Source organism: Cervus elaphus, chromosome 9 (assembly GCF_910594005.1).
Source record: "Cervus elaphus chromosome 9, mCerEla1.1, whole genome shotgun sequence".
NCBI classification, from domain to species: Eukaryota; Metazoa; Chordata; class Mammalia; order Artiodactyla; family Cervidae; genus Cervus; species Cervus elaphus.
The window spans coordinates 93,459,967-93,486,470 of record NC_057823.1 but is presented as its reverse complement, the minus strand read 5'-3'; the positions used below and the strand labels follow the sequence as shown (position 1 = coordinate 93,486,470).

The 26,504-nt window shown below is 39.5% G+C and overlaps 1 protein-coding gene across 8 annotated transcripts in view; it reads left to right on the top strand.

Annotated features, from left to right (window-relative positions):
- The window catches only part of KIAA0825 (KIAA0825 ortholog), a 416,740-nt gene that overhangs the window by 152,570 nt on the left and 237,666 nt on the right, over positions 1 to 26,504 (top strand). For all 8 annotated transcript variants that reach the window (XM_043913608.1, XM_043913607.1, XM_043913604.1 and 5 more), the window contains exons 13-14: positions 6,793 to 6,903; positions 22,013 to 22,152. In XM_043913608.1, coding sequence (XP_043769543.1) covers positions 6,793 to 6,903; positions 22,013 to 22,152 — 251 coding nt within the window. The remainder of the gene's footprint in view (positions 1 to 6,792; positions 6,904 to 22,012; positions 22,153 to 26,504) is intronic.

Sequence of the window (26,504 nt, the reverse complement as noted above, 5' to 3'; positions counted from 1 at the left end):
CATTCATGTTGTTATAAAATTTATGATTGCTTTCCTAGAGTATAAATCTAATTTTTAAAATATATTTTGCTTTCTATTGACAAAGGAAATCTACAGGGCAACATGTTCCACACCTAATAGGAAAAAAAAAATGTGTGTGTTGCAAGAACTATATTGATTTATTTAGCTTCTTTTCACAGCCAGGATATGAAGTTGTCATATTAGCATTTCGAGAAAAAAATTGTATATCTATCTCACATTTAAAAATTAGGCTGTATGCTTTGAGGAATTGGTTAAAAGTAGCAATCAGATGTTGATAGCATTGAATTTTTATAAACTATGCCTGACATTTGTCACTCTATGTGATATGGCTTTTTTGAAGGTGACTGCTTTTATTCCAAGTAGTTCTGACAGATAAACTGAATGTATTCTCGTCTCTGAGCTTAGCATAGGACTACTAAATCCCAGGGCAGAAATATGATTTTTAAATCTTTTCAGAAAGAATGAAATGTGTTTGCAAAAACGTGTGTCCTTTTTTAACTCTCCTTTGTAGATTTCTGTTAGAATGTTGTAAAAGGAGTACTTTAGGTTTGTCCTCCAGGGAAAGAGACCTGCTGAAACATAAAATATTCACTGTATATTTTCCAAAATGCTTATCGCTGTGGTTATGCTTATCTTCTTTCATAAAGGCAGTCAGGCTGCATTTCAGACATGTACTCAATGCACATTCACACAACATACGCAAATAGTGGTTTCATGTACTACATTTACTTGCACAGAATGTTAGTTTTAGTTTCTATCTAGCAAATGAAAGTTAATTTTTAGAATTTTAGGTAAATACAGTTTAGTTTCAATTCATTAAATACTGTTGCCTCCTTAGGCCCTATGATTAAGCACCAGGATTAAACACAGCTGTCACATCAGGGAGCAAGTTGAAATATTCACCCTCAAGTATTATAGGAAAGTCTGATAAAATTTTTAGTGTTGAAATTGAACATTATATATATTTCCAAATGTTTTGATTCATCCTATAAAAATTAAAAGTGGAAACTTTTTGAAGGTTGATTGTCTCCAATGTTACCTCATCTGATAACATGGGAGAATGGATTTCAGTGCAAGTTTACCAACATGCCAGGCAAAGGCTGGGTCATCAGAAATAGGCCAGAATGTTGATCCCTGGGCCAGGGATCAGCAGACCTATCTTTGGGGCTCACTTGTCACATGACTTTTGAGTCACTAAATTCCAAGGTATTTCAGTGCTTGTTCTATAGTTTGGTTTCAAACTGGTGCTAGGTGTTTGAAGGTTAGCTTGTTTATTTCTTCAGTTATTTGAAATTACTTCACTGTCCCTAATGAAACAGAACATGTTGGACTAAAACTTTTTCTTTCATACCTCAAGAATGTCTTTTGCACTGGAAACAGGTGTTCCTCAAAGTGGTAAGCTTAGGGGATGCTCATGGACAGTGTTGAGCATCATGGTCAAATGACACAGTAACTTTACTCTTAGGTATGGACACAAAAGAAATGCAAACATATGCCCATGCAAAGATTTGCACACAAGAGTTCATAGCAGCATTTTTCATAGTAGGACAGAGTGGAAAGAACCCAAGTGTCCCTCAACTGGTAAATAGATAAACAGTATGTGGCATATCCATACAGTAGAATATTATTCAGCCACTAAAAAGAAATGGAATACTGACAGATGCTACAACAGGGATGAACCTCAAAACCTGCATGCTAAGTGAAACAAGCCATACACACAGAGTACATATACTGTGAATCAACTTATTAGAAACTTCCAGAATAAGCAAATCTATAGAGACAGAAAGTTGGGCTTCCCTGGTGGCTCAGTTGGTAAAGAATCTGCCTGCAATGTGGGAGACCTGGGTTCAGTCCCCGGGTTGGGAAGATTCCCTGGAGAAGGGAAAGGCTACCCACTCCAGTATTCTGGTCTAGAGAATTCCATAGACTGTATAGTCCATGGGGTCACAAAGAGTTGGGCATGACAGAGTGACTATCATAGAGACAAAAAGTAGATTAGTGATTGTCAGGGGCAGGAGAGGAGGGGAGAATGGGTTTCTTTTGAACCTAATAAGAAAATGATATAAAATTAGATAGTGGTGAAAGTTGCATAACTGTGAATATAGTAGAAATCATTTAGTTGTGTACTTAAAATGAGCAAATATTGTGGTATGTGAATTATATATCTCAATAAAGTTGTTAAAAATGAATGTGGACTAGATGGAAATAGAAACAAAAATATGTAAAATGTGTTTTTAAAAAAGAGTCTGGCAGAATGCAAAAGGATCCAGTAAACAGAATTCATTCTCTGAGCCATTTTGTTTAGATTAAATGGCTCCCCTTGTACTCTTCCATCTAAACATTATTTTTAAGGGAAATATCTGTTTAAAAAAAAAAAAAAACTAAACTCAAATCGCTTTATGGGTGGTCTTAAAACAGTAAAACACTGGTAAACAGCAAGTCATTGCTTTTGAGGAAGGCCAGTACCCTGAATCTCTAAGTAGCTGGTTCCTGCCTGGTACTCTAGGATCAAGTCTTGTTCTGATTCTTCACCATATGTCCTGTTCTCAATCTACCCCTTCACTCTGTACCACCCAAGACTGACTTCACAGATGGGCCCAGAAATTCACCCTCCTTTTCACTAAGCAAAGTCTGACAATATCTTCTGTTTATTCACTCCTTTAAAAAACAAAAAAACCCAGTATTTACTATTTAGGAAGATCCCCTGGAGAAGGGAATAGCAGCCCACTCCAGTATTCTTGGGGCTTCCTTGGTGGCTCAGATGGTAAAGAATCTGCCTGCAATGCAGGAGACCTGGGTTCAATCCCTGAGTTGGGATGATCCCCTGGAAGAGGGAATAGCTACCCATTCTGATATTCCTGTCTGGAGTCCATGGACAGAGGAGCCTGGTGGGCTACAGTCCATCGGGTCTCAAAGAGTCAGACACAACTGAGCAACTAACACTTTTTTTAGACCAAACATTAGAGCAGTCATTTTCTAACTTCAGGTCATCATTTTCAAATCTCAGAGAGGTATTTTCTATCTTGAGAAACACAAGCCAGGGGCAGGAGAAATGTTGGAAGCCTTATTGTACTCCAAGTATCTTACTTTGATTTCTTTCACTTAATGACAAGGAGCTAGTAGCCCTGCTTAAAGAAAAAGCAGTGACTTTGAACTATGTTTAAATGGTGAAGTAGATTGAATTTGGTTATCTCTACATGGGCTTCCCTTGTGGCTCAGCTGGTAAAGAATCTGCCTGCAATGCAGTAGCTGCTGCTGCTGCTAAGTCGCTTCAGTCGTGTCTGACTCTGTGCAACCCCAGAGACGGCAGCCCACCAGGCTCCCCCATCCCTGGGATTCTCCAGGCAAGAACACTGGAGTGGGTTGCCATTTCCTTCTCCAATGCATTAAAGTGAAGAGTGAAAGTGAAGTCGCTCAGTCATGTCCAACCCCTAGCAACCCCATGGACTGCAGCCTACCAGGCTCCTCCGTCCATGGGATTTTCCAGGCAAGAGTACTGGAGTGGGTTGCCATTGCCTTCTCTGGCAATGCAGTAGACCTGGTTTCAATTCCTGGGTTGGGAAGATCCCCTGGAGAAGGGAAAGGCTACCCCTCCAGTATTCTGGCCTGGAGAATTCCATGGGATTGCAAAGAGTCAGACATGACTAAGTGACTTTCACTCATTTACTCATATATTCATGGTTAGTCAACAATGGTTTTAGGGGCATCAGAAGGACTCATGTATCCTCAGTTATCTCAGGTATTCCAGTGTTATCGCAATAGTTCAGTCTCAAGCTAATTCGCCTTCTTCTGAAATGTGGTCTTCTCTTGTTATTTTTACTTATTGAGTACCTCCAGTGGTAGCTACCGATGATACCAGACATTTGACCTGAAACCCTCTGCCCCTGTGGAACTTGCATCCTTGGACTTCCTCAATTCCATCCTGGAGATTTATTTCAGTAGCATCATATCATGAGACTCAGCCTCCTGGGAGGGCAGTCAAAAGCAGGGTGGCACAAGAGAAGCATAAAACCCAGCTAACTCTTTTTAGCGTATCAGTTTACCCCAATTTTGATATACATTGGATTTATTTTATTCTAGCAGCAACTGGCTACATAAGCCTAAGGAGTCAATCAGTGTTGTTAATGAGAAATTGAAGGAAGGCAACGTGTGTAGATGAGGAAACCAAAGAGACAGAATCTGGTATAGTGTGATCAACCCAGAGCCAGTATGATGTTAATGATAGAGAAGGGGTGTGACGTTGGAGGCAAGGCAAGGCATTTCCCCAAATTTATCTTTTTTCCCTTTAAGAGGCCGCTAATTTGGAAAGCTGAGAAAATGTATTCTACTGCAACCTGCAGAAAATTACCTGTTTTTAAAGGAGTATCCACATTTGCAATATCAAGATTCTTTAATGTCTTGTGAAGAATATAATTCTGTTGCTCATACGGTTGTATTTTACTCTCCACTATGAATTATTTAGAGCATCTTCTATTTTAACTGTACACCAAGACATCATTAGAGGTTATCTAATAGCTAGATCATCATTTCATTTTCCCATGGAGGCTTGTGGGCCAATTTTAACCCTGTTATACTCTCCAGAATAATGAAACTAATTTGGGATCTTGCTGTGGAATTAAATGCTCATACAGATCCCACCTCCTCTGAGACCATAAACATCTGCCATAACATTTATTATTGCCAAATAACCTTACTATTACCAGTGCAATTGTCAGTGGAGGAAAAGAGTTTAGGGACTGGCAGAAATGTTCTCGGAAGTATTGCATTGCCAGTGGTTTGTAGTCTAAGAATTTTGGCACCAAATAACCATTTTATTATTATTAGATCCTCCATTATTTTTCCTAATGTTGAGGATACAACTGTACCTAGACAATCATTTAGATCACTTAGTATTCCATGTCAGTTCTGAGGTTGTAGACCTTCTCGAGAAGTATTTGCTACAGTTGTTATCATACTGGTATTACTTGACGTGTGCTGAGCCCTTATGCTTTGTATGCGTCATCTCAATCATCACACTTGCCAAACAACATTTCGCATCTAATAAAGAGCCCACCCAAGATTCCAGCCCAGGATGTCTGGCTCCAGAACTCCTGCACATACTCCGGCAGGCTCATCTGTGATCTCCTATGACCCTCCCCTTGGGTATGGAGCAGGCAGCAAAAAGTGAATGTAAAAGGACAGGTGGTGAAGTCCTAACAGGAAGCAAAGCCAATAAGGGGAGAGCGAGTCATCCAGATTTCTCCTTCTGTCTTCTGCCTTATGCCGCCTCCAACCCCATGTCATTAGGGGATGAATATTGTTAATTTTATTAGTTTCATTTATTTTTATATTCGTCCCATACACATTATCTCCTCTGCTTCTTACTTTGGTTTAGGACTTTTCTTCTGCCTGGCTTACTGAAATATCATCTTTATTATCTCCCTTCCTTTAGCCCTAATCTTCTACCATCAACTCTCCTCACTAGTGCACACGTGATTTTTCTAAGATGTAAAACTGATAAAACTCCTATGCCATAACCGTGATTCCTCATCGCTAATACATAGTCCAGACTCTTGAGAAAAGCATGTCTTGGTGTCCTGACCTAGGCTGTGCCTGTTTCTCTGGTTCACGGTGGAAAGTATGGAATGGAAATAGGACAGCCTCATTTTGAAGCCTACTTAAGGAATTTTGTTCTATCTGAAATTTAGTGAGAAAAAAAAAAAGGCTTTCAAAGGGGAGATGATCTATTAAAAGTCTAAAAAAATGTCAAAGTATCTTTAATTAGAAGGTGTTCTACTTGGCAAGACCAACAGTGGAGAGACAGATCAAGTTTGGGAATGTGAGGATATGAGAGGTAGGAAGTAGTGCTCACTTCGGCAGCACATATACTGGAAAAAAAAAAAAAAAGAAGTAGGAAGTAGGATGCAAAGACAGGGGTGGGTTTTCAAAGTGGAATTCCTTTCTACATATTATTTGAAAAATGCTATTGCTCTTGTACTCTAGATGAAGAGAGACAGTACCACTTCAAACAATTCCATTTCTCAAATACTCCCAGTTGTAACTCTTCACTCTATGTAGGCAGGCAAATATAGTTTTCTGTTATTATAAATATTTTATTATCCAAGCTATCTACTGAAGATTTTATGTAACAAATCCTTTCTTATTACCTCAAGATTTATTGTTGAATTTGGGCCAGCCTAGAAAAATGTTATAGTTACTTCTCCAAAGGTAGCTGTAGACCAGTTATTCTGGCCAAATTGTTCTGATTTTGAAATCACCGTCCTGTGTTTTACAGTTAAATTCTTCTTTATTTGCCTTCTGTAAGCCCTTAGGAGCATACAGAGTTAATTATAAATTATCATTAATTGTTTAATATTTATAAATCATTTTAAAGAGTAAAAAGAAATACCCTTATGCTAATCATTTTTACAGTATTGAAGCAAAAATGACAAAATATTGACATTTATTAGGTTCCAGTTGAGGGAGGGAGAAATGAGTGATATTCATTTTACCATTTTGATACATTTTTTATAAATTTCATAATGTGAATTTTTTTAAAAAATTAAATGATAATGGCATCATCATATCTTCCCAAGTGTAAAGGTTGTTTCACAGAGGCCTCTGAATCATCTGTTAAATTATAAATACCGAGTGGGTACATTTGTTCATTCTAGCACAATACTGTTTTGTATAAAATCAGTAACTTTAAATACTAAGAAAAAAATGGGTTTTGATGGTCTTAATAGTTAATGTTTCCTGTATATTCTGAAATAATGATTTTTATTTCTCTAGGACTTTCCAGCATGGCCTGGGCGATTCTTCTTCAGATTCCTTGAAGCCAGTTTTCAAGCAACCATTACATTGGCTTTCTTGCATAACACATTTCTACCCTTCTTTACTCAGGTGAGAGCCTCTAAAACCTATACCATCTATGATTCTTTGATTCCTTTGAAGTTTAATAGAAACTCTTATTCATGGAGGTAAAAGAACCTAAAAAACTTACAAAAAGAACTTAAAACTTTTTGACACTACACAGGTAAGTAAAGAGTGTATTTCTTTTTTGAGCCCAAGAATCCAAGATATAGGCCTCACAATCATGCTCCTAACATAGCTTTACTAAAGTGATAGAGAAATGTGAATTTTTTGGAATTTAGTTTTTATTTTAGCTAATTGTCTATCCATTTAAAAATTCATTCTTGATCTATGACTGGGGATATGACAGTTCTCCAACTAATTGTCAAAAAAAAGAAAAAAAAAAAAGCAATAATCTTGGATAATTCATGTAACTCACTCAGAGCCTGAGGTAAAAGTTGAGAGAGGAGTAACTTTTAAAATTATGAATAGGGTCTTTCACTTTTATTATTTAATTAACGGCATTTAAACATAAGAAAAAGCATTTAAAGCATGAAATGTACTTCCAGAGTAATCTGATGACATTTTGTGGCATTACGTGTAATGTCAGTTTGAGTCTTTGCTGAATATATCATTGGAAAGTCCCTTTCCTTGGTATCTGTGAATAAATATATCATGTAGAACTGAAGGAGATATTGTTAATTCTTGCACATTCTTGATTCACCTTGGAAATACACTATTAGTGATCTCACCATGTAAATGGACTGACTGTATTTCTCTCTTGAGGAACACGAATCCCACCTGGAAAAAGAGGGCAGGAAAACCTCTTTCACAAGTCTCTATAGACACAGTAAACGTAACTGCTTACCTGTCGTGCGCCTGTCCCCATGTACGTAATGGGGAATCTGAGATTAATGAGATATTTATCCTCCTACCTTCAAGGACCTCAAAGTATTGTTATTTCACTTACATATAAAACATTTTCAACATCCCTGAACAATTCCTTATGACTGATCCCATCAATTCCTTATGATGAAAGCCTTTAATACTCTGTCATCTCCATACACTGCAGCTGGCATGAAAATATACTCTTATGTCTTTGAGAATTAAATAACTGACTTTGATATACGTTACTGCAAACACCTGAAGGAACTGGATCTTTTACAGTGTGACTTAAGCAAACAGCATGTGTCATTGTGATGAGTTCTCAAACTTCTAAACATACTTGTTCTCGTGTTATTATCACATTTGCTTTAATCTATTTTTATTACCTGCTTTTATCTTAACCTGTAACCACTGGAGTTACTTCTTTAAGCATAGCTCTGTAAGAATTCCACCTCCAGGTTTGTTCTGTTCGGCCGTCTAGAGCCTGGGGTGTCAGAGGGTAAATGGGTCTATCTTTCAAATGCCTCTTCATGTAACAAGACTTCTCTTTATTTCTGCTTGATTATAGCAAGCTATCTTTACTATTATCTTCACAAAAAGATTAGAACATGGTGGTAACTACACAGCTCACAGTGGAAATGCAACGGATATAAGTTTTCTGGAGGGCAATATAATAAACTGTATCAAAAACCTTAAAAATATTATGGCCCTTTATCCAGCAATTCTATTTCTAGGAATCAATCAGAAGGAATTAATCAGAGCTGTTGAGAAAGTTTCATATGCAAGGATATTCATCAATGTATTATTTGTGAAAGGAAAAAATGGAAATGAATGTTTCACAGTGTGCAGTTAGACAACTCACTTATGAATTAGCCATGTGATAGACGACTGTGGAGTCATTAAAAAGGTTGATTTTGAAAAATATTAAATGGCAAATCATTGCGATTTATAGTTATGGGAAAACTGCAGCTTAGTAATGATGTAGTAATCAAAGCCAACCCAGACTTTGGAGTGATAACTCTGAAACTGACATGCCCAGTCCTTCATGTACATTATCTCTTTCAAGCCTCACACCCAGTCTGTGAAGTCTGCTTTCATGGAGAGTAAAGTGATGTGCAGGTAACAACTTTCTGAAGAGAGCAAGTCTGGGAGGCAGACTCTGAAACTAGGCTTGTCTGCTCTTAAAGCCCAAGCGCCAGACCACTGCCCCTCCACTGTTCAAAGGGAGGGTGATGTCAACAGGCATTTAAGAAAAACCTAAGATTGTCAGTTATTCATTGTGTAAAGTATCTTTTTATGGTTCGACTTGCAGGAGCTCTGATATACTTACCTATATAGTGTTTACCTGAAGGAGGGATCTAGTGTAAAATTCCCCAAACTTACAGGTTATGAGAACCCCTGTTTCCCAAGGAATGAACAGTTATTGGAAGATGGGACACAATTGAGAAGTGATGAACATACCGGCTTCCCAGGTAGCGCTAGTGGTGAAGAACCCACCTGCCAATGCAGGAGACACAAGAAACATGGGTTCCATCCCTGGGTGGGGAAGATCCCCTGGGGGAGGGCATGGCAGCCCACTCCAGTGTTCTTGCCTAGAGATTCCCATGGATAGAGGCGCCCAGGGGGCTTACACTCCATAGGGTCACAAAGAGTCAGACATGACTGAAGTGACTTTGCACCCACACACACAAACTATGCCATACTACTCTACACATAGCATGAAAATAGGATGTATAGAAAAATATTGAAAGGGTGTATAAACTCTACATTAGAGAACTTTTACTTTATCTTTGTATGATAGGATTGTGATCGATTTTCATTTTTATCTGTGCATTTTCCAAATTGCCTATAACGAAAGGAGCTTAATTTTATTAAGGTAAAAATAAATTTTTAAAGGAAAGAGAAACCTCATTTTTTGGAGTTCTTTGGTCAACATGTATTACCCTAGAGCCTCTGTACAGAGGATTTCTAGCTCTGGGCACTTCTTTACTTCAGCATCCTGTGTCTGGCTGTCCATATTTCTTGAGCTAGCCACTGTATTACTGGAAATCCAGCATGATATCCTCAGTGGATCCTTCTTTTCACTCTTCCCTTGTTCTCTCAGCATGGTGTCCTTTCTCTTAGGAGCATGCCAGGCATCCCTGTCCTTCACCTCTCCCAGAGTTTGCTCAAACTCATGTCCCTTGAGTCAGTGATGCCATTCAGCCATCTCATCCTTTGTTGCCCCCTTCTCCTCTTGCCCTCCATCTTTCCCAGGATCAGGGTCTTTTCCAATGAATCGGCTCTTCCCATCAGATGGCCAGAGTATTGGAGCTTCAGCTTCAGCATCAGTTCTTCAAATGAGTATTCAGGACTGATTTCCTTTAGGATTGACTGGTTTGATCTCCTTGCTTTCTAAACGACTCTCAAGAGTCTTCTCTGTCACCACAGTTCAAAAGCATCAATTCTTTGGCACTCAGCCTTCTCACATCCATACATGACTAATGGAAAAGCCATAGCCTTGATTATATGGATCTTTGTCAGCAAAGTGATATCTCTGCTTTTTAATACACTATCTAGGTTCCATAACTTTCCTTCCAAAGAGCAAGCATCTTTTAATTTCATGGCTGCAGTCCATTGAGCTCTCTGTTGCGTGTTCCTAGTGTTTTATCATCCTCAGTTGATTCATCCCCATAGTTCTTTTAGATCCAGTCAGTCTTTCTCTCCAACACATCACAACAACCTTGGTCCATTATTACTATGGACTATTTTTACTATTATTTGATATGTTTTATATTAAATACCATTCTCGGAGAAGGAAATGGCAACCCACTCCAGTATTCTTGCCTGGAGAATCCCACAGACAGAGGAGCCTGGCGGGCTACAGTCCATGGGGTCACAAAGAGTCGGACACGACTGAGTGACTGACAACAACAACAAAAATACCATTCTGCTGCTCAAGAAGAGCCTCCGCCCCCGCCTCTGCCTCCTCCACACCGCCTGGCTTGTTTCCTGGAGGACCCAACACTCTTTTCTGCTCCAGTTCTCAGTCTCTTCTCTTGTCTTTAAGACATAGTTAATCTACAGGTTTTACTTTTACTTATTGCCTGTTCTTAGTTTTTGGTCTTTTTCTATCTAGTTTTCTCTCCTGAAACGCCTTTGGTTCTCCCTTTTGCCTTTTTGAATTCCCCACACAAGTACAGGATGAGCCCCTCTACCCTGGCGTCCTGACAGTTATTCTCTCTGACCTTCCTATATAATCTGCTTAGGAAGACCTGATCCACATGATTTATGACCCAACATGTTCAGAGCAGTGGTACAGTCAGAGGAACCCAGGATAGCAACAAAAGTAATTTTAAAATAGCTCAACTTACTGATTTGCATCTGCCAAGCATTGCAGTAGACATTCCTAGACCACCATCTTGTGACCTTAAAAATTTCACCTTTCCATTTCCTCACATGTATCAGCTGTTTCTGTGTTTTCATCCCTCAAATTAGGCTCTAAACTCCATCCCTCACCTTAGCAACTAAAATGAACTGTTCAGGGAAATACATATGGGTTAAATAATGAAGAACTGAAAATAGATTGTGATTTTTTTTTTTGAAAGGGTGAGGCTGAGACAAAATAATTATGATGCATCTTAGGAATTTAATCACCTATTTGCTTATTTATTTACAGCTGTGCATTGTTTCAGAAAGATTTAAGTTGACTTTTAACAATGTTAAGTATATTAAGATAATGAGTTAAAAGTAAGTGAGAAGGAGGATGCAGAGCAAGAAGGACATAAGACTGAGACTTACAACAAGAGTTACAGATGCATAAATAGCTGTATGCACCATTAATTTGTCTATAGGATTTCTAGAGAAAGCCTATGAAGTATATAAATTGGTAAAAATAGAATTGTTCATGTTCTTCTAGAACTCTTGAATAGTTTAGAAGAGTTTACTTTAGGGAAAGTATGTGTATTTTCAAGGCAAAAATTAAAATGTACTGTATTCATTATCCCTAGCAGTAGTAGACTAGCAATGTGAGTTGATTTAGAAAGGGCAATCAGTTTCATCCTAGATTAAACTAAGGCATGTGGGGAATATATTAGCCTCAGGATTGGTACTACGACAGCATATTGTGCTTTCATATAAATGTTCAAGAAAAAACATTATCTTAGTCAATTATACTATTGTTGCAGTATAATGTTTTTTTTTTATTTTCCCAACTTTCATCATCTTGTGGTTCTTTAAATATTTCCAAATACTTTTCAGGTCTTCCTTAGCTAAGTAGGTCATAACCATACACTGAATCCAAGTAGCATATAATCAGTGTGAGCAAACAGTCCATTCATTTTACACTGCTCATTTTCTGTTACGATGACAACATGATGTTTTGATTCATGGCCAGTCCATTCTGAGCTGTAGATATTTCTTTCTACTATGCTTTTGTTTTCATTATGGTTTTACTCAGTGCAATCCTGTTTTGGATTTATATCCTTTTTTTCTCCTGCCTAAATATTAAGCTACCTTTAGCTTCGTTATACTATATGCTATGTGAGTCTTTCCGTTTGTGCAATTTACCAGGTTGTATTCATTTCATCCTTTCAATAAATGCATTTTAAAATTTTTTTCCAAGTAAGGCATGTGCTAGGTGTTAGAGGAAAAAGATAGGCAATAAAATTTCTCTGTCTCCTTTGCAGGTTTAATGGCCTCACCATTAAAATATTGAGCATCTTTAACATTCTATCATAGAACCTTTTCTAGGTGAAGTCACACATGCCTGTGGTTTCATGTACTTTTAATTGCCCCCAAATCCGTATCTCTAGTTTTAATCTCTCCTAGGACTGCAGACCTACTAATTCATGTGTGTGACTCATACATGAATGTCTTCTTCAGATTTATACCTAGTGAACACAGACCTCAAGCTCAGTATGACCATATTTGAACTTAGGAAACTCCCCTCCCAACTGATCCTCTTTTATTTTATTTCCATTTTGATTCATTGTACCTGCACATGGTTGTATAGAGGCTTCCCAGGTGGCCCTAGTGGTAAAGAACCCACCTGCTGATCCAGGAGACATGAGACATGGGTTTGATTCCTGGGTCAGGAAGATCCCCCATGGAGGGCCTCATGGCAGCCAACTCCGGTATTCTTGCCTGAAGAATCCCATGGATAGGTGTCGGACACGACTGATGCATGGTTAGAATGCATGCACACACATGGTTGTATAAGCCAGAGACCAGGAGGCATCCTGAACATTTCCCTCTTTTTCTCCTACGAGATCAAATTCATTACTAAGTCTAGTTCATTTTAGCTCCTAATATCTGCTATCCATAGTGCCACCCTTGCCTTAGTGCTTCGTCTCTTTCCTGACTGTTTCCTGACTATACCTCTGTTTCCTCCTGTATATGTTGATTCCCATTCCTAATATTCTCCAAACTATAGCCAGAGACTTCTCAAATCCAAAGCTATTTTCAAAACTAAACGTTATCCTTTCACACTTAACTGTTCACTACCTTCCCTGAATTCCTCTTTATCCTTCAACATGCATACAAAATTTACCATGGCCTGTAAAACCTACATAGATGTGGCTCACCCATCTTTGCAACCTCTTCTCATATCACACTACCCTGTGATTTTTGCTTTTCATGCATTAGCCTTTTTTACACTTCTTTGTCACAAAATGTTCTTTTTTGCCACAGGATCTTTGCACATGCTTTACCTTACTCTGAAAGGCCTTCTTCCTCTTTCACTTAGTTATGTCAATGTATCTTCGTCTCAGCTCCGGTGTGACTTCTGTAAGGAATCTTTTCATCAACCCCAAAGACTAGCTTACTTCTTACTACATCTTCTGATAGCATCGTGTGCTTTTCCTTGATTGAGTTTTCATAGTTGTAATTTCATCTTTGTTTGTATGACCATTTAAACTATATATGTTTTCTGCACTAAATTCTGTAAAAATCATGACTGTTTGTTTTTTACTTACTGTTGTGTCTCTGTCGCTTTGTACCTTGAAGTCAGCCGGCAAATATTAGTTTACCGAATGAGTGGATTAAGGAACAAATGAGTTATTGTAGTATTGTTCCAGACAGTACCACTTTAAATGGTATATTTAACTCTTTTCAAACCTTTGATCTGAGTGGTAAAGCTCAGTGATGGGAAAAATGCTGTATTGAGGAGGTGGCTTCTAGTAACCTCGGGAGTGAACATCTGGGGAGGAGGACAAAAGAGAACTTTGGTCTCCCAGCAGCTGCTGTCAGGCTGTTCCATAGCACTGAAGAAAAAGGCTTAGAGAACTTGTACTCTGATGAGATGCCAAGCTTTGACATAGAGCCAACAGTCAGGGGAGAAGTAATGAGAGATGTTTGAACACCAAAGCTCTTACATGGCTGTTCCACAGTGTGGATGGACAAGCAGCTGGATCTTTGAAAGGATTTTCAGAGAAAAAGCCATGTTTGTGGAGCAGTTATTAAAAGACATGAAAGTGTCAGATGAGCTGGGTACTTGATGTAGCTAGATATTTCTTCATATCTTTCTTTTTCTATTGTGGCTTGAATGTATTATATAAAAAAGAATATAGCAATGGAGCCAGCAATGAGAGGATGCTGCTGCTGCTGCTGCTAAGTCGCTTCAGTCGTGTCCGACTCTATGCGACCCCATGGACGGCAGCCCACCAGGCTCCCCCGTCCCTGGGATTCTCCAGGCAAGAACACTGGAGTGGGTTGCCATTTCCCTCTCCAATGCATGAAAGTGAAAAGTGAAAGTGAAGTTGCTCAGTCGTGTCCGACTCTTAGCGACCCCATGGACTGCAGCCCACCAGGCTCCTCCGTCCATGGGATTTTCCAGGCAAGAGCACTGGAGTGGGGTGCCATTGCCTTCTCCGAATGAGAGGATAAAAGACAACTATAGGTTTTCGGATTAGGCAGGTTTGCAGACTTGTATAGTTTTGTAATTTTGGAAAATTAAATAGCTTGTATCTTTGTGAGGAAATTGAGACATAAATACAATACGATTACATCGATCCACTTGAAAACAGGGTGTGATACCATGGTCTACTCCTCACATCTTGCAACATTTTCTTCCCTTAGCTCATGAGATATTCCCATGACAGAGTCATGAAGATTTAATTAGCTAGATGCCTACACGGCACCCACGACATAAGTGCTTACTAAACAGTCATTCAGTGCTGCTGTGTTAGGAAAGAACTATCAGAAAGTGGCAAATCTTATCAGTTATCCAAACATGTTAAAAGCCAACTCGAAGTGTGATAAAGTAGAAAGAATATTGAACTGCTTTCTTGTGGGGTCTCATATCAGAAGTGTGATGTCAGAAGAGACCTTTCTTGAACTCCTCTAATAAGGTATTTATCTGATAGACAAGGATCAATAATAGTTAAAGGACCCCAAAGAGGTAACTTCTGGTCCTCTAAAAGGATGGTTGAGTGATTCAGTAGGATCCAATGTCTTTGTGCCTCAGGTACTAGAATAGCACTTCTGGGGGAGTCCAAAAGTAATCGTTTGCATGAAGTATTGTTTTTAAAATTAAAATTAGATTCTCACATGTTTTTTTAGAAATAAGATACACTAACTTGTGTAACTCTAAAGTGTGGAGCTGGGGCAATGAATTTGGGGCACTATTATATCTTTGGATGATTTTTGAGAAAAAGGGTCATCCCAAGTGAAAAAGTTTAATTTACTGAAATCAAGAAATAATTCAGGTCCTTACAGGTCATACGCCTGTTCTTTAAGTTGTGTGCCCATTATTGTAACTCTGAAAAAATGAGACTCTCTAAGTGTAGCCATCTACCTCAGTGGACAAAGTTATTAAAAATCAAAGCAAATCCTATATATAAATGTGCAGGTGAACCCTGTCTTATTTCTATTTATTGAATCATCTGTAACTATAAAGATCATAGAGACTTGGCTATACCCATTATATAGATTAAAATGTATGCAAGCATTTTCAGTGTTATAAGTACATATAATTTGTACATTCATGATTAAAATGATGCAGAAAATATTTTGGATTTTCTATCTCCTCAAGCTTTTTTCACAGGTACTAAAGAGAAAGATGAATGAAATAGAGAAAGATGATAGAACTGCTCTTAATATTTGTTTTAACTTATTTTCCTAGAATGATTTGGAAGGATTAGTTTTGGAAAGGCAAAAGTAGAATGTTAATACAGCTTTTCCTTCTCTGCTTTCATTTTCCTACTTTAGGGTTTTTACTATTGGTTACTCTTTAGTTATGCCCTTGCCTTTGTTCTCTGAATCATTTAACTTATGGTCTCTGGTATAAATTTGACCCAGTAATCCATGACAGGAACCATCTGGTCAAAATCAGTCCCTAGATACCTTAAATAACATGGCTCCAATTTGGGAATCAGCCTTGAGACCACAAACCTGAGTTTGGGTCAAAAACATGGTATCCTCAATCAAGGAAGTTGAATAGAGCCAAACGTCCTCAAGGCTGAAATTACAACGTACACACCAAATACTAACCAGGTTGAATGAAAGGAACACAGTAGTAGAATAGCCATGGATTTTAAAGTCAGAAAAACTTGGGTTCAAAGTCCAGTTGCCATGTTTATTAGCTAAATGACCTTGCTCTATTTTCTCAGTATTCCTGAAACAAACACTGAGATAAATCCTAAGTGTCCCCATGTATATCTTATTTTCTGTTGTTGTTCAGTCGCTCAGTTGCGTCCGACTCTCTGCAACCCCACGGACTGCAGCATGTCAGGCCTCCCTTTCCTTCACTAAGTCCCAGAGTTTGCTCAAGCTCATGTGCATTGAGCTGATAATGCATCCAACCATCTCATCCTCTGTCGCCCCCTTCTCCTCTTGTCCTTAATCAATCCCAGCATCCGAGTCTTTTCCAGTGAGTCAGCTCTTCATATCAGGTGGCTAAAGTATTGGAACGCAGCTACCATATCAGTCCTTCCAGTGAGTATTCAGGACTGATTTCCTTTAGGATTAACTGTTTTGATCTCCTTGCTGTCCAAGGGACACTCAAGAGTCTGCTCCAGCACCACAGTTTGAAAGCATCAATTCTTTAGTGCTCAGCCTTCTTTATGGTCCAACTCGCCCATCCGTACATGACTCCTGATGTCTTATTTTACATTTCCCCAAGAAGCAGTCCTCGAGATAAGGATTGAGGTGGGAATAGTTTATTTTCTAAGTGGAAGAAACACTCGATGGGAGTAGATGAGACAAAGAGAGAAAGAGCAGTGTAATCATAGGAGTAACTGGAACTTAAACCTCCTGGGGAAATTCTTGGAGCCAGTGTGAAAGACATCTCGCAGAGTTATTCTGCCAAAGGAACAAGGATGCTGAGAAATTTGTTAGAAACTTTCATCAGTCATTGGCTGAAGGCTACTCTGGAGGTGTTAATCTGCTGGCACTTCCAACCTGCCTTGCTGGAAGGTAGAGAAATGCAGATTCTGACAGCATAAGGCAGGTCAGTGTCAACTGAGTGGGAAGGGCAAAAGGACGTGGGGACACTGACATTTGACCTAACCCTTGTACCACTGGAATCCACTACTCATTATTTAAGTTATCCAGACCTTGTCGTTGATTCTTCAAGGTGTGATGGCTGGTGGAAAAAAAACCAGAAAGCAGTTCAATATTCTTTCTACTTTATCACACTTCGAGTTGGCTTTTAACATGTTTGGATAACTGATAAGATCTGCCACTTTCTGAAACGTAGTTCTTTCCTAACACAGCAGCACTGAATGACATGCTTAAGTTAATGGGACAAGCTAGCGTGTCCCCAGCTGTCATTATTCCTGAGTCTGCAAGTTATCATCATCATTACATTGCTCTACCACTTATTCTGGCTTCCCCTCCCCCTCGGTCATCCCACCTGTTGAGTGTGTTGCCTACCTAGCACAGACACTGAGGCCCTCCTCCTTGAGATGCCAAACCATGACTACCATTCCCTGATCAGAATGTGGTTACTTCGGCCACCTACTTATGCTTGTGAGCAGTCATGAGAGCATCATCTCTTGACTCCCTGGTGAATCCCTTGACTTACAAATATACTCCTCCCTGCTCCCCATGTGCGGTAGCGACTCTAGCTCCTCAGTGATAGTCAGAGTTATCACCCTTACCGGTATGGTGGCTCATTTCTTTGCCTGCTGGACTACTGGCATGGGAATCCAAAAATACCTAGATGATGGCAGGCATAACATTACGTTTAGTAGAATTCTTCATGGTCCCCTGGTAGAGGTTGCATTCCCCAACTCACTCTACCATAGACACCAGGACCTCCACTTCCCAAGACACTGTGGGGAGTTATGGGAATGGAAAACATAAATTCCCAGTGGATAATCAGGAGCTCTGGTGAGAAGGTGGCTTCTAGTATCCTTTGGAGAGAACTCTCACCCGTGGCTCCTGGATTCATGTAGTTTATCTCTTAGGGACGTGGAACCATATAATGGCTGTTCATTTAAAGTAAATATCTAGTCTTGAAAAACAGCACCCAGCACCGCTCGGCTTTATCCCAAGCTGTGTGTTTCAGGGTCCGTTCCAGTGTTGCCCTGTTCTGACAGCTTCTGCACGTTTTGTATATAATAGGGGCAGTGACCCCCACGGTCATGTGACCTGAACAGTGAGGCTGCTGTGTTGTGGTCTGACTTTACTACAGAGTCTTTTCTTACCCTGTGCTCCATGCACAGCTGTGGTTGAAAGTCAAGCCATTGTTCACTTATGCGTCTAACATTTTTAAACTTTCTACTGCAGTGTGAACACATGCTAGAAAATTGCCGAAATTGCAAGTAAAATACTTGACGTGCTGTGCGTAGTCGCTCGGTCATGTCCACCTCTTTGCGACCCCATGGACTGTAACCCGCCAGGCTCCCCCGTCCATGGGGCTTCTCCAGGCAAGAATACTGGAGTGGGTTGCCATGCCAGCCTCCAGGGGATCTTCCCAACCCAGGGATGGAACTCAGGTCTCCTGCAACACAGGCAGATTCTGTACCATCTGAGCCACCAGGGAAGCCCAAGAATACTGTAGTTAGTAGCCTATCCCTGCTCCAAACTACTTGATACATTTTCATAAAATAAACACACTCAAATACAACCAAGATTTTTCATAGCGATTCCATAATAATAATTTGTTAGTTTCATAAACAGGTAATTTTTGAGCCCCTTTATTGCCTGGATTTGAAAGAGTTCTTAGGCCTCTTCATGCCCAGGAATGCAGCACTGTTTAGAGTATAAGCCTGATATAACCCAACCATAAATTTGTCCTGTCTGCTAATGTAGGGTTTATGAGTTCCAGTGGATTTATCAATTCTGTTCTCTTCTTTGTATTATAGTGGAATTCAACATGTACATATTTGATACATATATAAAAAAATTTCCTTTTCTGTCATTTTCTGTGAGGCTCATCTCACTTTCACAGCTCCACCAGCTCAGAGGATGAGGGAACATATGCTTCTCCATATGCCCAGTGCAGACTCCTCAATGCATTTATTACTCGGAGCTCAGTGACTGAGGAATGTTTGTAATCTTTTATTTTTTTCTTATAGTGAGTCACTCTACTGTACATTTCAAAATCTGTGATAAGTGGAAAGATCCAAGAACTGAGGTACATTTCAACAAATAGCTTCCCATCTGGTAAATGAGAGGTTTTATTTATAACCAGGTATTCGGATACCACTCTATGAAATGACATTCAAATTATTTTGCCTTATTCCGTGTCTGAACGGCCTGAGCAAAAACATAAGCCTCCCTCCAGTTCATTCTCCATACTGCAGCCAGGTCAGGAAACTCGTCTGCCTTAAAACGCCTTAACAGGTCCAAAGTCTCCGCCTTGGCTCCTCCATGAGCTGGCCCCTGTCTCCTTCTTCAAACTGTCTCTCAATTATCCCCTTCCTTTTCTAAACTCCATCAGACTGGATGTTCCAGTTCATTAAACGTATCCTTAAAGTCAGCACTCAACTCAAGCAAAACAGATAGGTAGGAAATGTTCAAAAACTAAGTCAGTATTAATACACAACTTACAAACAATTAGCGGCTTTTCATCTACCAAGCAAGTTTCTTGAAGTCAGCACTTGGGGTTTAGGATGGAAACAAGGAGAGCCATTGGGAGGATATGCTTCAATATTTCAGCCCAAAGGGCTCACCAAATGTGTTCTTCCTTTGGTGCCACATTTGGAATGACTGCAAGAACCAGCCCAACCTGGGAATGCCCGAAGGAATTCAGAGCTGCTGAACTGCCAGGCGTGCTTCCTCTGGTCTGAGAGCTAAATAACTCCCTGCTTTTCTCTTTATTGCCCATCCAGGGCACAGGTTTTCCTAGCTAACACTGCCTCACCAGTTACTGGGGGGTTTCTGTGACTTGAGTTAATGTTATCAGAGTCTCACATGGGAAACCTGAGCTGGTCCAAAGTTCAGGTGATTTTGTGCATCGTAAGGTTGTGAGATGTTCCAAATGCCCAGCCGAGTCAAGGGGGAGATGTTTTGAAATTTCATTTTATGTCTTTAAATGCTCTCACTTTTGTTTAAACTAGCATTTTGGCAATGCATCCTCTTTTTTTTAAGAGTTTGTCTATTTACGAGCAGATGAGTCAATCAGCTCATCAACATTTACAGAGCCCTTAAACACGCTTAGCTCTTTGGTAGGAGCTTTGGGGTATAAACTAAGTGTGCCCCTGAGGCTTGGATCTGAGTGGAGAGATAAAGCGTTTATTGATGAAATAATAAAGTGCTAAAATCTGTATGCTCTGCTACCCATGCCCCAAAAAGCACTGCCTTCCACAGCGATTCTCAAACCCTGGTATGCTTCAGAATCTCCTGGAGGAGGCTTGTTAAAGCACAGATTTCTGGGGCCCATTCCCAGAATTTCTCGTGGGATGAGACCTGGGAAATTGCATTTCTCACAAGTTCCCCGGTGATGATGATGTTTTTGGTCCAGGGCCCAGGCTTTGGAAAAACCTTTGTCTAGACCATGTGGGTGGTCCACCATGTAGTACATTTCGTCTTGAAATGATGCCACAAATCATCTCTCAGCAGTTTTCTTTGTTCTGCTTTCTTCCGCCTAAAGCATACATGTAGTTCTGTCAGTCCCACCTTGATGTTGCTCTTTCCTTCCCACTGCCTCCCTCCTTATTCCCACCATCCTTGTGGCCACGGTCAGATTGAGTTTGGTCATTTCCTTCACTTTGCTGTTGTTCAGTTGATAAGTTGTGTCTGACTCTTTTACGACCCCATGGACTATAACCCGCCAGGCTCCTCTGTCCATGGGGTTTCCCAGGCAAGAATACTGGAGTGGGTAAGCCTATCTGAGGTGCTATGGCCTTTTACCAATCTAAACCTTGAGACCTTAGAAGGAAAAAGTGAATAATGTTACCAGTTTTTAGTTTCTACCTCATTTCCTTATCTCCAGATTCATTGGTAAACTATTGTGGTGATTTGGGGGACCTGATATTAATTTTCTATTCAATGCAGATGATAGTTTCCCAAGTAGAAACTTATTTGCTTTGGAATTACTTCTCTTTGATAAACTGATTACCCAGGGGACATTCCCTGGTGGTCCAGTGGTTACGACTTCACCTTCCCATGCAGGAGTTGCAGGTTTGATCCCTGGTGGGTGAGCTAAGATCCCACATGCCTTACTGCCACAACACTAAAACATAAAACAGAAGCAAAATTGCAATAAATTCAATAAAGATTTTAATAATGGTCCACGTCAAAAAAAAAAAAATCTTAAAAAAAAAAAAAAGACCAACTGATTACCCAAGTAGGTAACAGTGTGACTCTTAAGAGTTGTTCTGATAATTGCCTGTTGACTTATGGCTTTAACATATTAAAAAATTAGATTATGGTTGACCTCTGACAGAAGCTTTGAATTCCTTTCATTTTATCAGCAATCATAGTACATGGCAAGTTAGCAGCTAAAACATACTGTAACATCTTTCCGTGAATAATGAAAGAAGTTCATAACACATAGTAGGCACTCATGTGTTTGTTGAATGAACAAATAAATGCTTTCAAAAATTCATAAATCATTTTTATTTTGCTCCACAACATTAAAACATAGTCCTGTGAAATGTAGGCATGGTTATTTTGTATCAGTTTTAAAGTTGGCAGGCTACCAAATGTTAATTTGCTTTTAGCTAGTAGAGATTAAATGTAATTCCTTCCCTGAGCAACCCTGAAGTAAGCAAGCTTGAAAGCATTTTCACAGTAATCTGGGAGGAATTGACATTTAAAGGAGTTAGCATTACATCTGTACTTTAAAGCTATTAATTTCATAGATAAATTAACTTCATTACTCCATCTTTATCTTGCATTTTGAAAGGACTCCATCAGCTGGACGACTGACAGCCGAGGGTCAACTGAAACTGCTCTTATCCCAGCCAGGTTGTAATCGGAACCTGCTTCTGGAAACCCTACTGCATCACGATGGTCTTTTACTAAGAATCTTGCTAAAGAGCTCAAGTGAGTATTTGTAGTTTTGAGAATGTCCTGAAAAAACTGAGTCATTGTTCAAGTTGAATGGAATGTTTTTTCCTACTTGAATGTTGGCAGGGGAGTGACACCAACTGTGTTATACCGATAGTCAGTGGGGTCAGCAGCAGGAAAACTACTGAATCACTTTATAAACCTATTGGAAAGGTTTTCTTTCAGGGATAGTCTGAACAAGGGAAAACAATGTTTTTATATGATACTGTTCTATCATAACTATCATAATATAAGAGATGTATCAATATTGGGGGTTTGAAATGCTTGAGAACATATTACGGGAACACAGTTACATGTCCAAAACAGAAGTCTCAATTAGACCTGAGATAGAGAGGTTAAGATTGCTTTTGAATCACATTAAGCAGTTCAGTGGATCATGAAAAATGCTTATGTAACTCATGAACAAGCAAGCGTGGCTTACCTACATGTCCACTGGGGCATGGAGAAGTAGTCGTGAGAAAATTATGAATGGATATTGAGAAGTAATGGAAGCCCATACTTCTCCTAATTAGACTTTCTTTTCTCCCCTGCAAGCACTATTTTAGAAGATAGTAAGCAATGTTACGCCAATCTAACCTTGTATCCTACTGTTCTCCTGCTACATCTGTAAAGAGTTTTCTAACCATCTTTACATACCCCTACACATTTCTTCTGCTCTATACCACACAGATAGCCAGGTTAATTTTATCAGTCATTAGTTTCAGTATAGTCTTCCCTATTCAAAATCTTTTTTTCTCTAGTCCCCTATCACTTACAGGAACAAATCCCTATCCTTTGGCCATTCAAATATGACCCCAGACTAGTTTTGTAACCCATTTCCCCATGTTCCCTTGTGTGTGCACATGCACACACACACACATATTCCAGCCATTGTCCACACAACCCCATGCACATGCTTCTTCCAGGCTTCCCTGGTGGTTCTGGTAAGGAATCAGCCTGCCTTGCAAGAGACCACCTGCAATGCAGGTGATGCCGGTTGGATCTCTGGGTCAGGAAAGTCCCTTGGAGAAGGAAATGGCAACTCACTGCAATATTTTTGCCTGGGGAATCCCATGGACAGAGGTGCTTGGAGAGCTACAGTCCATGGGGTCGCAAGAGAGTCGGACACGACTGAGTGACTAAATCACCACCACCACCACATGTTCCTTCCACACTTTGCTCACCCATTTTTCCAGCTTGAAAGACCCACCTAAGCTCCACCAGTAGGCAGGGGCCTGCTAAGCTCTGGATCTCTGAACACTGTCTTACGCTGATATCTCCCTCCCTTGAACTTCACAGTGTCTGTTATGGCGGTTACTGCTCATCGCTTACTCTGCCTTATATTGTTATTATATTTGTATGTTAACGAGGCAAAAGTTACCAGGCCCTACCGGCCTGTTGTATACAAAATGAGGTTCATAGCATACCCTTCCAGACTATTCCAGTTATTTCTGAAATATTTGGTTTCTCAGATCTGCCCAGGACCCGTTCCCCATAGTTTTCTCTTCTGCTCGCCTTGAGGTTTCTTTCCCAAAAACCACAAAGGGGAGGTGCCCTATGGCTGAGCCCTTTGCTTCTCTCCTGGTGCTCCCAAATCCAGAAATCTTGTGGTGCCCAAGGGCACTGTGAGGCCTCCAGCCTCACCGTGTTCCAAGCAGAGGTTTGGAGATTACCTCTCCTCCAGCCCTGAATCTGACTTTATTCTCTGAGCCCCCGAGCAGTTGGTGTGGGCCTTAAATCTCACAAAGTTCTACTGAAAGCAGGGTCTTTAGCTTCAGTATCTTGAACTCCACTCTCCTAAAGGGAAAACAGGTGCTAGGGGAATTAATTGATCAAACAGCCAACATATATTGTTCACTTGTTAGCTGTCAGGCACTCAGGTACTTTGCAGGGCACCTCACATTTACTATCTAATCTGACTCTTAAAACCCTATAAAGTAAGTATAATTATTTTCATCATGTTAAAAATAGCATTAGAGTTTAAGATAATGTTATTTTCCAAGATACGCTGAGAAGTAGTGGGTAACCCGGGATTCTGAACCCAACCTGCCACTTTCCTTCCCCTCCAATTCTATACAAATATTCTTGCAGATTAAATCCTAGAATGGGCCACGGGTATCTAGAAGAACTGTCCACTCTCCGGTTGAATCAGTCAGGACACCCCAATGCACATGCATGTAACTGCTCTTTCCAGCTAGGTAGTCAGTGGTGATCACAGATTTTTTATTTTTATATTTTCCTCAAGATAGCATAGTGCTTTTTACGGAAAAATTGCAGTGATTGGTCAGTGATCAGTTGGGATATAAAATATGGAGCTTCACTTAAACTTTATAATCTGAGCTTTCAGGTAAGGTGACTACTCAACATGAATAGTATCTGACATGGCTGGAGAGTTACTCTAATGTTAATATGATCAATGAAGCTCATGGACATGGTCCTAGAAGAGAAATAGTCTCCTCTTAATAGAGTTATGTAGTTCAGCCTAGAAAAGCAATTGTGATAAGACATTGGGCAATTCTAATACAGTCACTAAGTACAGTGATAGCAATCGTGGTTAAATGAATAACCATGTTTTCTTGCAAAAGAATTCTACATTTATATTACATCTACCTTTTGTATATATAACATGATACTGTTTTTGAGGGACTTAAAAGTTATCAATGGTACCATACTGTAGCTCCTTCAGTCCTGGTTCTTATGGAGCACAGAAGTGTGTTTATCCAGCCTGCTAAAATATCTTACCAGTTTTTGCAAAGGTTGTTATGTTTGATCTTAGGTGCTTTGGTATTATCCTATATTAATTTTATTAGCTACTTCATAACCGTAAGGGTGCAGTGACAGAATTTACTGATCAATTGATTGACTGACTTATTAAACTCCATTAGAAACCTTGTCACTTTAAGTTAGAAACAATATGCTCAGGTAATCTTATAAACTAGACTAAGATCAAAATTATTATGCACCTAAAAATACGTATGTGATATTTTTCAGAGATTTTCTTTTCATTGAATACCATTTGGTAATTGAGAAGTTTGCTCATATCTTTAGGAAAGCAAAGAGTAAAGTGTTTTGATTAGGTGTTTCAAGGAACATAACTATTGGCCTGTTTATAGGAGACTTTTTGTTTATGAATAGTGTCTTTTTAGTCTAAGTGATAAAATTTAACTTTTTTAAAATTGGCTCAGGAATAAGAATGGAGATTATAAATACACATTTTTATTGTATGTGTTTTAAAAACAAGATCCACTTCATCCAATAAGCAATTATTAAATTCTTTTAGGTACAGACTTATTTTTTGATAGACAATCATATATTATAAGACTAAAATATAACAGGTTTATATCTGTAGCTTTCAGTCTTGCTTTATGAAAATGAGCAAGTGGTGGATGTGATAGGTGATGGAAGTAAAGTCCAATGCAATAAAGAACAGTATTGCCTAGGAACCTGGAATGTTAGGTCCATGAATCAAGGTAAATTTGAAGTGGTCAAAGAGGAGATGGCAAGAGTTAGCATCGACATTTTAGGAATCAGTGAACTACAATGGACCGAAATGGGCGAATTTAATTCAGAGGACCATTGTATCTACTACTGTGCGCAAGAATCCCTTAGAAGAAATGGAGTAGCCCTCAGTCAATGAAAGCGTCTAAAACACAGTACTTGGGGGCAATCTCAAAAATGACAGGATGATCTCTGTTTGTTTCCAATGATCTCTGTATAGTGCCATTCAATATAACAGTAATCCAAATCTATGCCCCAACTACTAATGCCAAAAAGCTGAAGTTGAATGGTTCTGTGAAGACCTACGAGACCTTCTAGAACTAACACCAAAAAAAGGATGTCCTTTTAATCACAGGGGACTGGAATGCAAAAATAGGAAGTCAAGAGATACCTGGAGTAACAGAAGAGTTTGGCCTTGGAGTACAAAATGAAGCAGGGCAAAGGCTAACAGTTTTGCCAAGAGAACACATTGGTTATAACAAACACCCTATTCCAACAACACAAGAGACGACTCTACACTTGGACATCACCAGATAGTCAATATCAAAATCAGATTGATTATATTCTTTTCAGCCGAAGATAGAGAAGCTCCATACAGTCAGCAAAAATAAGACCAGGAGCTGACTGTGGCTCAGATCATGAACTCCTAATGGCAAAATTGAGACTGAAATTGAAGAAAGTAGGGAAAACCACTAGACCATTCAGGTATGACCTAAATCAAATCCCTTATATTTATACACTGGAAGTGACAAATAGATTCAAGGGATTAGATCTGATAAACAGAATGCCTGAAGAACTATGGATGGAGGTTCATGTCATTGTACAGGAGACAGTGATCAAGACCATCCTGA